Source organism: Apodemus sylvaticus, chromosome 8 (genome assembly GCF_947179515.1).
Source record: "Apodemus sylvaticus chromosome 8, mApoSyl1.1, whole genome shotgun sequence".
Taxonomy (NCBI): domain Eukaryota; kingdom Metazoa; phylum Chordata; class Mammalia; order Rodentia; family Muridae; genus Apodemus; species Apodemus sylvaticus.
Genome location: NC_067479.1, coordinates 90,479,315 through 90,493,385, shown reverse-complemented (window position 1 = coordinate 90,493,385; position 14,071 = coordinate 90,479,315). Strand labels below are relative to the sequence as shown.

The 14,071-nt window shown below is 40.4% G+C and overlaps 1 protein-coding gene across 3 annotated transcripts in view; it reads left to right on the top strand.

Annotated features, from left to right (window-relative positions):
- Appl1 (adaptor protein, phosphotyrosine interacting with PH domain and leucine zipper 1) overlaps positions 1-14,071 on the top strand; it is an 83,483-nt gene that overhangs the window by 46,349 nt on the left and 23,063 nt on the right. For all 3 annotated transcript variants that reach the window (XM_052189946.1, XM_052189945.1, XM_052189944.1), the window contains 5 exons: positions 10,086-10,260; positions 10,357-10,393; positions 10,972-11,118; positions 12,864-12,914; positions 13,379-13,468. In XM_052189946.1, the coding sequence (XP_052045906.1) occupies positions 10,086-10,260; positions 10,357-10,393; positions 10,972-11,118; positions 12,864-12,914; positions 13,379-13,468 (500 nt within the window). The remainder of the gene's footprint in view (positions 1-10,085; positions 10,261-10,356; positions 10,394-10,971; positions 11,119-12,863; positions 12,915-13,378; positions 13,469-14,071) is intronic.

The window sequence follows — 14,071 nt, the reverse complement described above, 5'->3', positions numbered from 1 at the left end:
AACTTGTAAAATAAAGTGGGAAAAAGGTTCACAAGAAGTCACCTGAGGCTGAGTAGTGGTGGCACACACCTTTAATCCCAGAACTTGGGAGGCAGAGGCAGGAGGATTTCTGAGTTCAAGGCCAGCCTGGTCTATAGAGTGAGTTTCAGAACAGCCAGGTCTATACAGAGAAACCCAGTCTTGAAAAACAAAACAAAACAAAAAATAAAAAATAAAAGAGAGAAAAGAAGTCACATAAGTACTTGAGTACTCAGTACAGTGAGTGATTCACTCTCTGTCCTAGGCAGCCCCTCCTGGGAGAGCAGAATTAGCATCAACTTACAAACAGTACCAGGGCAATCCACAACAGTCTGTAAATATAGAAAGCCCATTTTCTATGGACTACATATATAAATTTACAGGAAAATACAAAAGCATGCATAGAGGCAAATTGTGACAACTTGTCTTTTGTATAATGATTATCAATTTTGCCTGAAAAATTTACACATGCAAAAGTCCAAATATCAGTATTCTGTAATAACCAATTTAATTGCTGTTTGGAATAAGGAATAAGTATTTCATCAGGTTCTTTCCCAAAAATACTTTTGTGATTCTGTCATATAATTTGTATTAACACAAAAACAGCTTCATAATAGGGTATTAAAAGAGGGATCAGCTAATAAAATACCATCCATATAACGAATAATATACACTGAAAGATTCAAATTCCTAACTTCTTGTATTGAAGCAGCGACAAATTTTTTATATAATGTAGGGCTATTAGTCATTCCTTAGGCAAAACTTTCCAATGATATTACTTCATGGGCTCTCTAAAATTACAAGCAGGCACACTAAGTGCAAATCTTCCCTCAGTCACCAGTATGCAAAGAACAGTATAAAAACACTTCTCCAAATCCATAGTGATTCTATATGCATTTCCTGGGACGGCAGTTGGAATAGGCAAGCTGGGTTGTGATGCTCCCACAAGTCCATAGTTTCATTAACCTTTCAAAAACCTTGCGACAGTCTCCACCTGCCTGATTACAGATGTGTGTGAGTTAAAATCCTGAGCCTGTAAGCCAACTGCAGCCAGTCGAACACTGGCAGGCAATCACAGTCTCCGTGTTTCCCTTGCAACACCATAGCACAGCCACAACTTTAGAAAGCACAACTCAACCTCCAACAAACAATTCAGTTTCTCCAAAATCAACAGCAAGTTCATCAACCCTATTTTTGGCTGCCAGTTCCTGCACACAAATACATGATAGTGCAGCCTCCAAAACCTCACCAAAGAGATACTGCCCCGAATCTTTTATAAGTCTAGTTTCTAGGATAATTACACAAAATGTTATCCTAATTTAGAGATAACTTTAGACACCCGTTTCCCTGGGTAAGCTCATGACACATACTGTTGTTCTGAATGACTACAGTGTTACCAATGCTACAAATTTTTAATCATACTCAATAACTTATAAGCCAACCTAACCAAGACACGCAGAGCATATTTATACATTTAAAACCAGTCAGAGACAAAAATGAAGTAGCTACACACATTTACTTAGACCAAATAAAATTATTACTTTTTGTAGCTGTCCTGTTACCTGCTGACCCCAATAATCACAATCAACAGAGATTTTTCTTGGAAAAATAGCCATCAGCTCTCTTACCATAGAAGCCAAGAATCAGCTGACCCTTTTAAGAGCAGCTTATGCAGACAGCTCCTGTCAAGGCTTCTCCAGCTGACCTTAACTCCTAGCTAGGTACAGGTACAGGGCTCCAAAGGCCAATTAAGACAGATTTTTGGGTTAAAATTAAATCAAGAGTTGAATGACCAGCAGATAAGTTTTAACCAGTTTTTCTCTTGAACATGAAACACAGAGCAACAATCAATCAAACAACAAATCGGAAACACAGGCTTAAAATAGTTTTGACAGGTAGGGACAGATTGGTGCGCCAAGGACAGACAATTGACAGAGAGGGAAGAGAATTAGATGATGTCCCACCAAAGGGGCCCAGATATCCTAGCTAAGGGATCCAGAACCTGAACTAAGCCATTGCCTCCAGGACGACTCCTGACCTCCTTCTGTCCCTAGGAGAACTCTGGAACAGCTTACATTCATTTTCCTTCTTTTTGGCCAAACCATCCCTGGATATGTGGGGAGGATTGCTTTTCTCAAACCCATTCTCTCATGTCTAGGGTGTAAACTATCTCAATCAGGGTTCAAAGACTTCAAAGCAGCTATGAGAATTATCTTCACTTCTCTAGATTTTAGCATAACTCTAAACACATACATACACAAATACCATTTTACTGTTACCATGTCCATTTTTACAAGGTTTATTTACTGTTGGCCCAAATAGTTTTTACTTTTCCTCTGAGAGCTTCCTTCTGTGGTGTCCTTCACTGTACTCTTCCTGGAGCTCCAATGTTGAGCCTTCTGGCCAAACCGGCTCAGTCAGTCATCAGGTTCTCCCGGGCAGGAGTGCGGATTAAAAAGAAAAAAGACAATTAGACAACACTGTAGCTTGACCCTAGCCAGTTCTGAGGCTGAAGCAGGTTTATATTTTTCAGTCTGCTTTTATACCACTTTAGGTATATGCCAAATGATAAGATCAGTTCTGGGTCAAGGAACAAGCAAGGCAATAAACAAGGAAATCCCATAAACACCTTTCTAGGTGCTAGTCAGGATGAGCAAGACAAAGGGAATGCCACACCTGTCTCAGCTGAGCCTGCTCTGAGGTCTGCATTAACTCAAATGGAAATGTTCTTCATCTGGGCCTATTTCCTGAGTCCTGGCCCACAGTCACATTCCCTCCTTGAGCTTACTTCTTTAGTCCTGGCCTGATGTCAGAATCCCCAAGTGTCTAGAAACTGACCCCCAAAAGTTCCTCACAACTCACTATGTTATTTTCTAATTCTATTCATCTGTAATTTCATGGTTTTCTTTTTATTACTGAATAGTCTTTGTCTTAGTCAGGGTTTCTATTCCTGCACAAACATCATGACCAAGAAGCAAGTTGGGGAGGAAAGGGTTTATTCAGCTTACACTTCCACATTGCTGTTGTTCATCACCAAGGGAAGTCAGGACTGGAACTCAAGCAGGTCAGGAAGCAGGAGCTGATGCAGAGGCCATGGGGGGATGTTACTTACTGGCTTGCTTCCCCAGGCTTGCTCAGCCTGCTCTCTTATAGAACCCAGGACTACCAGCCCAGGGATGGCACCACCCATAAGGGGCCCTCCCCCCCTTGATCACTAATTGAGAAAATGCCTTATGGTTGGATGTCATGGAGGCATTTCCTCACCTGAAGCTTCTTTCTCTGTGATAACTCTAGCCTGAGTCAAGTTGACACACAAAACCAGACAGTACAATCATGTACAATTTAGATGGTTTGGCTGAGTCTAGAAATATATTTCTTTAGGTTTTTCAGCTTAATGGAGAACAGGTTTTTAGAATATTTCCTTACAATCTAAGATTCATCGATTCTTTTCATTGTACTTTTTTTCTATTTCATTAGTTTACACTTTGGCTCATATTATTTCTTATTATTTCTTGTTGCCACCTGAGTTTAGATATGGTTTGTTGTTGTTTTTTTCTGTTTCCTCTTTGTTTTTCTTTCTCTTTCTTTTCTTTTCATTTTACTTTTTTCTTTTTCCTTTCTCCTTTCTCCTTTTTCTTTCTCCTTTCTCCTTTTTCTCCTTTCTTCTTTCTCTCCTTCCTTTCCTTTCTCTCCTTTCTCTCCTTTTCCTCCTTTTTTCTCCTTTTTCCCTCCTTTTTCTCCTTTTTCTCCTTTTTCCTCCTTTTTTCCTCCTTTTTTTCTCCTTTTTCCCCTCCTTTTTCCTCCTTTTTTCTCCTTTCTCCTTTCTCTCCTTTCTCTTCTTTCTCTCCTTTCTCTTCTTTCTTTCCTTTCTCTTCTTTCTTTCTCTCCTTTCTCTCCTTTCTCTCCCCTTTCTCTCCCCTTTCTCTCTCCTTTTTCTCCTTTCTCCTTTCTCCTTCCTTTCCTTTCTCCTTTCTCCTTTCTCCTTTCTCCCTTCTCCTTTCTCCTTTCCTTTCTCCTTTCCTTTCCTTTCTCCTTTCCTTTCCTTTCCTTTTTTCCTTTTCCTTTTCCTTTTCCTTCTTTTCCTTTTCCTTTTCCTTTTCCTTTTTTCCTTTCCTTTCCTTTCCTTTTTCCTTTCCTTTCCTTTTTCCTTTCCTTTCCTTTTCCCTTTCCTTTTTCCTTTCCTTTCCTTTCCTTTCCTTTCCTTTCCTTTCCTTTTTCCATTCCTTTCCTTTTTCCTTTCCTTTCCTTTCCTTTTTCCTTTCCTTTTTCCTTTCTCCTTTCCTTTCCTTTTTTTCTTTTCTTTTCTTTCCCGAGTTAGGGTTTTTCTGTGTAGCCCTGGCTATCTTGGAACTCTCTGTAGACCCTTCTGGCCTCAAACTCAGATCCACCTGCTGCCTTAGTGCTGCGGTTAGAAGTGTGTGTCGCTATTGCCTGGCACTTTTTCCAAGTTTTTGAGTTGTATAATTATGTTATTTATTTGTGCTTTTTTTATTTTAATGTAGGTACTTGGAGCTCTAAATTTCCTTCAAAGGACTGCTTTTAGTCCGATCAGAAGGTTTGTTTTGATGCTTTTTCATTTTCATTTAGTTCCAGGAAATATTTTCTTTCCTGTTTTCCTCTTTAACTCATGCATTATCCATACCTAGTGAGTGTACTCACTAGAGGTTTGTCTGTTATCAGTTGTAGATTTAATCAGTGTGGTCAGGTAGGACACACAGAGTTACTTCAGCTTTGATGAATATGTCAGAATTTGCTTTGTGTCCCAGGATGTGGTTCATTTTTGAGAAGCTTCTATGTGCTGCTCAACAGAATGTGTATTCTTCAGTGTATGGGTGAAATATTCTGATGTATCATTTAATTCTGATGTTTTTCTGTTTAGATGACCTGTCTATTGGAGAAAGTTGAGTATTGGAATCATTTACTGTTTATGGGTTGATGTTAATCTGTGTATTTAAATTTATTAGTTTTTTTTTTTTTAATGGCATGAGATTGACCAGTGTTTGGTGATTGTATGTTTAGGATTGTATTGTCTTCTTGGTTAAGAGTTCCCTTGGCTAGAACAAGCTGTTCTCTTTTACCCTTTATGAGTAGTTTTGGTTTGAAATATATTTTGTCAGGTCCAAGGCTAGGGAAGCCTGCTCCTGGTCGCATTTGATCGGAGTGCTCGTCGTTCATTCTCTTACTCTATGATGATGCCTGGCTTTAAAGTTGTAGTTCTTGTAAACAGCAGATAGATGGATTTTGTTTCTTGATCTGTTCAGTCTGTGGTTTTTGTTTTGAGAATTGAGGCCAGTTATGTTGACTGTTATTATTGAAATGTGTGTATTAATTTTAGTCATTGTGTTGTTGGTTCTTGGTGGTGTGTTTTCAGTGGTATCTTGTGATTTATTAATTATGGCTTTGTGTTTATTTCCACAGATTCTTGGCTTTGCTGATTCCTGTTGGTCTTTTAGTCTTTTTGGACTTGAATGCATTACTCCAAAAGTCCACTGGCTTTTGAAAGTCCCATTAAGAAATCAGCTATCATTCTGATGGGCTTTCCTTTATATATTTCTTTTGTTTGTATGTGTGTATGTGTTCATGTTCTCTTGCAGCTTTTGATACACTTAATTGTACTGACTAGTTTTATGTGTCAACTTGACACAAGCTGGAGTTATTACAGAGAAAGGAGCTTCAGTTGAGGAAATGCCTCCATGAGATCCAGCTGTGGGGCATTTTCTCAATTAGGGATCAAGGCGGGAGGGTCCCTTGTGGATTGTGCCATCCCTGAGCTGGTGTTCTTGGGTTCTGTAAGAGAGCAGGCTGAGCAAGCCAGGGGAAGCAAGCCAGTAAGTAACATCCCTCCATGGCCTCTGCATCAGCTCCTGCTTCCTATCCTGTGTGAGTTCCTGTCCTGACTTCCTCAATGATGAACAGCAGTGTGGAAGTGTAAGCAGAATAACCCCCCTATCACCACCACCTTTTTTTCTCTTTTATTGGATATTTTCTTTATTTACATTTCAAATGTTATCCCTTTTCCTGGTCTCCCCTCTGGAAACCTTCTATCCCCCCACCTCTATGAGGGTACTCCCCCACCCACCAACTCCTACCTTCCCACCCTGGCATTTCCCTACACTAGGGCATCAAACCTGCTCAGGCCCAAGGGCCACTCTTCCCACTGATGTCCAACAAGGCCATCCTCTGCCACATATGCGGCTGGAGTCCTGGGCCCTTCCATGAATATTCTTTTGTTGGTGATCCAGTCCCCGTGAGCTCTGGGGGGTTCTGGCTGGTTGACACTGTTGCTTCTTGGTCATGATGTTTGTGCAGGAATAGAAATCCTGACTAAGACTAATTGGTACTAACATAGTGGGTATTCCTGTGACAAGCTGACCATGTTTTGGGTAGGACTGTGGAAAGACTTTGGAACTTTGAGCTAGAAGAGCCATTGGAATGTTTAAGAGCTCTGTGGGATGTTCTTTAAGAATTTGGAAGATAATGTCGAGAACAGTGCAGAAGATGGAGGCCTTTCTGTTTTGATTATGAAGATTCTGTGGTTTTGGTTAGCTGGGACTGAAGAATCAGCTGTGATTAACAAGATACAAGAACTACTAAAGTGAAACCTTTAAATTACTGGGACTATTGACGCTGGTTAGCTGGAACTAAGAAATTAGTGGTGATTAAGAGAGCAGCATCATTGAGGTGATATCTTCTGGGAAGTGTTTTCTGAGAGCACAAAGAGGCTGTGTTCCAGAGATAGCCAAGGTTGTACCTCGCGCTGCGGCTGGATTTGGTAATGTGTAAGAGTCACCCAGAGGTGGGTACTAATTTTGAAAGCATGAAGAGGTCCTGAAGAGCAGCTGAGGCTTGGCAATCTGAGAGGCCATGGAAGACCATAGGTGAAGGTGAAGGTGCAGCCTCAGTTGCAATTGACTTATGTATACTTAGTATACATACTTACTATGATACTTGTGTTGGCTAGTTTTACGTTGACTTGAGAGATGTCTGAAAGAAGGGAACCTAAATTGAGAAATGCCTCCCTAAAATTCAGCTATAAGACATTTTCTTAGTTATTGATGGTTGAGGGCCCAGCCCATTGTGGTGGGTCCTTTCCTGGGCTGGTGGTCCTGAGTTCTATTAAGAAAGGCTGAGCAAGCTATGTAAAGCAGGCCAGTAAGCAACATCCGCATCAGCTCCAATATCCTTTTTAGTTCCTGTCCTAACTTCTTTTGGTGATGAACAGCAATTTGGAAGTGTAAGCTAAATAAAACCCTTTTCTTCCCAAAGGGGTAGGGGGAAACTTTTTGGTTATGGTGTTTGTTGCAGCAATAAAAACACCAAGACAATATACTATGGGGATTTTATTTTCTGGTTTTGTCTAGTTAGTATTCTGTGTACACACATTTTCCTAAGTTCCTTTATTGTGGTTTTAAGATTTTTTCATATTTCTTGATTATTTGGTGTAAATTCTCTACTTTATCTTCAAAACCTAATCTTCTATTTTTTGCATTTCACTTGTGAGGCTTTCTCTTGAGTGTTCTAGTTGGGTTACTGGACTCTTCAGATTCATCCTCATTTCATCGGAGTCCTCTTCAGTGATTCTATCTCTTTATTGAATTCTTAAGTCCTGGATTTTCTTCATAATTTCCACCAACTTTGTTTATGTTCTTTTGGGAATCACTCAGGTGTTTGTTCTTAAGTTATTTCTCCTTAATTTCATTGAGCTGTTTCTTCCTGTCTTAAAGTGTTATTTGATGAAGGTTATGATTGTTATTTTAAATTCTTTGTCTTGGGGTTCACCTTGGCAGACATTTCTACAGCACTGGTAGGTTTTGGAGAGGAAATACTGGCTTGATTTTTTTCATATTGGTTGAATTTTTGCAAAAGACCTGGGTATATGGATTTCTTATCTTAGTTTCATGTCTAATGTGGACAGAGCATGTTGGGATACAATAAAGGATATACAAGCATGTTAGCCCTAGAGGTAAGAGATGGCTTAGATAGAAGGAAATCAGATAGGTAAAGTGGCCTGGGCTGGTGCACAGATGATGTGTTGTGGTCCAAGCCTGGAGTGTGAGGTAGATATGGCCAGGTGGAGAGGTGAGATATCATGTGGGAGGAGGGGCGGAGGGGCTTACAGGTTGGAATAAACAGGGCAGGTCTTGGCAGAAGCCTAGAGGTTGGTGGAGGTTCACACAGAAGTGCCTAGATTTAGATTTAGAAGTAATTGACATGGGATCCAGGTAGGTTGGGTGTGGGGAGGGTATGTGGAAGGTTATGCACAGTTCTCTATTTCTTGTTTTTCTTCCTTCTTTCCTTTCTTTAAAAAAGGTAGTTCTCAAATAACTAGGCTACCTCCAAATTCACAATGTAACCAAGGATGGTCTTGAATACTAATTCTTTTGCTCCTTCTCAAGTACTAGAATTACAGGCATGTTCCACCATGCCCAGCCAGTAGCCTTTTTTCTTGTTGCTTTTGTGTGTATTGTGTTTGTGTGCATGTATGTGAGGTGTGCATATACTCGTGTGTATGTGTTTGTGTGTGTATACACACATTGGGTGTCTTCCTCTCTCCTTCCTGTTTTTTGAGACATAGCCCCTCAGTGAATCTGGAGTTTGCTGGCCAGCAGTTCCCTCTCTGTGTGCCTCCCTTATGCCCCTAGGCCCCAGGTTTCAGACACCCACTACCTTACCTGCTCTTTCTGCCAGCTCTTAAGTAGGTGCTGGGATCTCAGCTCAGGCCTACGTGCTTATGCCGGAAATACTTAACACAACACACTGAGCCAGTGTCCCCAGCCCTAGCAGCTAGTTTTCTTTTTCTCTTTTCTTTTCTTTTCTTTTCTTTTCTTTTCTTTTCTTTTCTTTTCTTTTCTTTTCTTTTCTTTTCTTTTCTTTTCTTTTCTCTCCTCTCCTCTCCTCTCCTCTCCTCTCCTCTCCCCTCCCCTCCCCTCCCCTCCCCTCCCCTCCCCATCCTTCCTCCTCCCCTCCCCTCCCCTCCTCTCCTCTCCTTTTCCTTCCTCCCTCCCTTCTTCCCTCCCTCCCTCTCTACCTACTTCTTTCCTTCCTTCCTTCCTTCTCCCTCCCTCTTCCTCCTCCTTCCTTGTTTCTTCTTTCTTCCTTCTCCCCCTCTCCTTCCTCTTCCTCCCCCTCTCCTTCCTCTTCTCCTTCTCTTTCTCCCCACCTCCTTCCTCTTCTCCCTCTTCTTGCCTCCTCCCTTTCTCCTTTCTGTTTCTTGAGACAGGGCTTCTCTGTGTAGCCCTGTCTGTCCTATCCTAGAACTCTCTCTGTCAAAGGCTGGCCTTATACTCAGAGATATACCTGCCCTGCTTCTTGAGTGCTGGGCGTAATACCACCTACCAGCACAGCTACGTTTCTTAAATGTGATTTTAAACTTACAGAAAAGTTAAAAGAATAATACAAAGAATTTGTTTATTTTTAGGTCTAGAACTATGTTTTAGTTAGGGTTTTATCGTTGTGAAGAGACCTCATTACCATGGCGACTTTTATAAAGGAAAACATTTATTTGGGACTAGTTCAGAGTTTAGAGGTTTAGTCCATTATCCTGGTGAGAGGCATGGTGACATGCAGGCAGACATAGTGCTGGAGAAAGAGCTCAGAGATCTACATCTGGATTGTCAGACAGCCGGAAGACAGAGTGAGCCACTGGACCTGGCTTGAGCTTGTGACATCTCTACACCCCTACTTCTGCCAGCACGGCCACACCTCCAACAGTGCCACTCCCGGAGCCTTTGGGGGCCATTTTCATTCAAACCACCACAAACCATACCACTGTAACATAACATTTTGCTACCTGAAACTGAGACCTTAATTTTCTTATAACTTAAACACTAAAGTGTTATGGGTTATTTCCAAATTCCTTTTTTAGGTTTTATTTTTCATAGGAAAATCCAAAATCATGCAGTGTATTCTTTTAGGAAACAACTGTGGGGTTGAGGAATACATAATACTGAAGTGGTATTTGTATATTGTATGTGTCAGCACGCTTGTAGTATGAGCATCTGGGATGCTAAAGCAGAACTGTGAGCAAAGGCCAGCCTGGACTCATAATGTACCATGTTCTGTTACAGACTCTATTCTTCATCAGCTATTCATTGTCCGATTCCTTGGTTCTATGGAGGTAAAGTCAGATGACCATCCAGATGTTGTCTATGAAACAATGCGCCAGATCTTAGCTGCACGGGCCATTCACAACATCTTTCGTATGACAGAATCACATTTATTAGTCACTTGTGACTGTTTGAAGTAAGTAGTAACCTTCTCCAAACAAATTTATAGGAAAAATATTTTTTTTGTTGTTTAGCCTAATTAAAAAGTCGTTTTCCAAATTTTTAATTATAGGTTAATTGATCCGCAGACCCAAGTTACAAGACTCACAGTGAGTTCTATGTGATTAAAATTTTAAGTATCATTTGTTCATATATATATTTTATAGTTTGATAATAACCTGGTCCCATGTGTCCTGCTATGACAGTATCAATAACATTGGTCCTTAGGCAGTAGTTACAATGCAGCCAGCTCCAGAAAGTTACTGAGCACTTGTAAGGAGTCAGCATGCTTTAACCCTAGAGATAGTTTTTGTCCCTAGAGAGTTTGTGCAGCAAAGAAACTAGCAGCAGTCATCAAAACAAGAACATAACTGTGTTTATTTATAATTTTGTATTTCTTTGTAGGTACAATTGTATGTATTTAATAATTTATTGAGTAGATCTTTTTTTGTAGTTAAGTTTATATTGGTAAATATGTTGCTGAAAAATAAAACTCAGTATTTAATAACCTCTTTTTAGTAAATTCCAAATGTGGCATTATTTGTTCCTAGATTATTATTCTATTGAAAATTTGTCTTTAAAATTCTTATGTGTGATATTTTTAGAATTTCTCATGAGAGTTTATCATCTGAATGTTGTTACAATGATTCAGAATATCTCCTATTTATTTATGGTGTTTCTGTGGCAGTTTCCATTATCGTGTGTAGTTCTGTATGCTACGCACCAGGAAAATAAACGACTTTTTGGATTTGTTCTCCGGACATCAGGCGGAAGAAGTGAGAGTAACTTGTCATCAGTCTGCTATATATTCGAATCAAACAATGAGGGGGAAAAGGTACCTGGCTTTCAGAATGTTCATTTTATAAAATACTTACCAAATTCACAGTTTTAACCTGAAGTTTCTAGGAAAAGCTCTCAGGTTATGCCTAGTCCAGTTGAAGTGCTTGAGGAGCGCATGCTTCTCTGGAGAGCCTGCCGGGTTCTGTGCATTCCTGACAGCTGCTTCAGTCTCGGACCATTAGCTTATCTTGGGAATGGAGTATACTCTCATGGGAAGTTTTAGGTGTCAATAATTCACACCAGTATCATTACCTAAATCTGCCAGTCTATTATCTCAGTGGTGATGCTTTGTAAGTTTTTGTGGTTTTGCTAATTTCATAAGTGAATATTGTATTAGCATCATTTCTTTTCTCTCTCCCCTTTCCAACTCCTCCTGTGTCTCTCCTTCCTCAAAAATTCATGACTTAATTATTATTATTATTATTATTATTATTATTATTATTGGCATGTGTGTGTGTATGTGTGTGTGTATGTGTGTGTGTAAAACTTACCTGGCCCATTTAGTGCTGCTCTTTATGTTCACATGTTTAGGTGTGACCATTAGCATTGGGTAACCTATTGAGGCTCATCTCTGGACAGAACAGTTTTTTTCCTGTAGCTGTTCATCTATGGGTAGGGCCTTGGGAGATTTCCATTGGCATGTCAGTTACCAATTTTTAGGTCTTGTTTAGGCAACCATATTGTTGAAATTTCATAGCTACAGCTTTCTTATGTCTAGAAGACACCATCTATAGCAGGTGTTCTGGTTTTTTGGCTCTTAACAATCTTTTCAACTCTTTCTCTTTTTTTAAAACCACTCACAAATCTTTATTCACTAATGGGGTGATACTTTCCCTTTTCACAACTGTTCCTTCAATTGAGGGTTCTACTGAGCTTAGTATCATCTGTCAGAGGACGGTCCTGGTACCTAGGTACCTGGTTTGGAGAAGGACCTCATCCTTCTGGGGGTTGCTGCTTTTTGTTGTTGGGAACAAGGTGGGGAGGACACTGGCCATCAGCACCAGACCTCCATAATGTCCCCAGCTGTAGCTATAGGGTAGGAGGGACTGAGTGTGTCTCCCCAGCCTCAGCAGCCTTGAGGGCCTCAGGAAATCAGGCTTCCAGGATAGCAGCAGAGAAGCAGGTCTGGGAAAGGGCTCCTGAGTGGTGGCAGGGCTTGGGGAAAAGTCATGGGGCTGGGGGAGATTGCAGTAGGAGGGGTGGTCATTATGTAGACTGAGTCGGGAGAAGTCGGTGGCTATGTTAAGTGCCCTCAGACACTGTTTGTGCAAGGGTTCCCTGGGGGTTCAGGCCTGGAGTCACCCAAATGGTAGCCTGTGGCTTATTATGTTGCGGGACCATTATGGTTTGGGGTTCTGCAGAAAGAGGGTCAACTCTCTTTTACATGATTTCCCCTTAGCCTTCAGTGTGCAGGGATTGTGCTGTAGGGCTGGCCTGGGCATGCTACACTTCCTTTGTCTGCATTTTGACCAGTACATCTCTGGTGATCTCTCTCATTAGTGAGTCTGATATAATGAGAAGTAGCATGGACACATGGTGGGGAGAAAAGCCAGCAGTACAAGGTCATCAGTTCTGATGGAGATATGCTGAGATTCTTTGGGGTTGAAATATTAATTCTTATTTGAATCAGTATGTTTTATTAAGAAACTAGTTATATCATCCATTTGGACATTTGAAAATTTTAGTGTAATATAAAACTATCTAGTTTAATATAAAGGTTTTACTTTTTCTTTCTTTTAGATTTGTGATTCTGTTGGATTGGCAAAACAGATAGCTTTGCATGCTGAACTGGTAAGAATCAGAGCCACTTAATTTCTAAGGATGTCTAGGCTAAAGCAGAGTAATAAAAGCTCTTTCATACTAGCAGTAATAAAATTGTTTTGCTAAACAAGATTAACAGTAGGCGCTGTTGCTTATATAGCATTGGGAATCTGGAGCCAGCCAGTGGTGCATACCTTTAAACCTAGTACTTGGGAGGCAGAAGCAGGTGGATCTCTGAGTTCAAGGCCAGTTTTTTCTACAGAACAAGTTCCAGGACAGCCAGGACTACACAGAGAAACCCTCTCTTGAAACCAAAAAAGCCCCAACCAAATAAGAAAGAGAATCTGGACTAATGTGTGTTGTAGAATGAAAACTATTCGTATGCCTAATGTAAAAGTACTGAAAAGTTACAAAGCTCATAATAATTGAAATGTATAAACTTTAAAGCTACTTCCTATTTAACATATTTGTATTATTTACCCCTCCCTTTTTAGGATCGTAGGGCATCAGAAAAACAAAAAGAAATAGAGAGAGTAAAAGAGAAACAACAGAAAGAACTCAGCAAACAGAAACAGATTGAGAAGGTATGTAGTCCTTTATATGGAATTGACTTATTGAGCACTGTGACACTCAGATTTTAATTTTCAAATGGAAGTCCATTTCTGCTTGTTGATTCATTGCACAGCAGGAAAGAGTTGACATCTGAATTGTGTGGGAGCTGCTGTGACATATAACTTGTTCTTAAAGCAATAGACCAGAATTTTCATATACCAAGTAGGGTTCTCTTGGCAAAAGAACTTCTTTTGAGAGACTTTAAGTAGATGTAATTGTCTTCTTGAAAGCCACATTTGACTGTGGGAAGGAGAAATAGTTATTTTGGGTATTAGCAAGAGTGTGATATTCATATATGTACACACATGCACATGTACACGTTCATACCTATAAACATGTGCACAGCATTCAGCATAGGTTGGTTCTGGAAACCTGACTGGGGTGACAGGAAATGAAGGAAGGATGGATACTGAAGAAAAGACAGACACATTCATAGAAAAGCTGGGATGGGTTCTCTTTTTGATTGAGTCGTGCCAACTACTACACAATGCCCAAACTTAGATTGTCTTCCTTACAGCTCTGGAGGTGGGGTAGGCAGTCTCGGTAGGTCTCTGTAGTAGGTGTCAGTTTCAGGT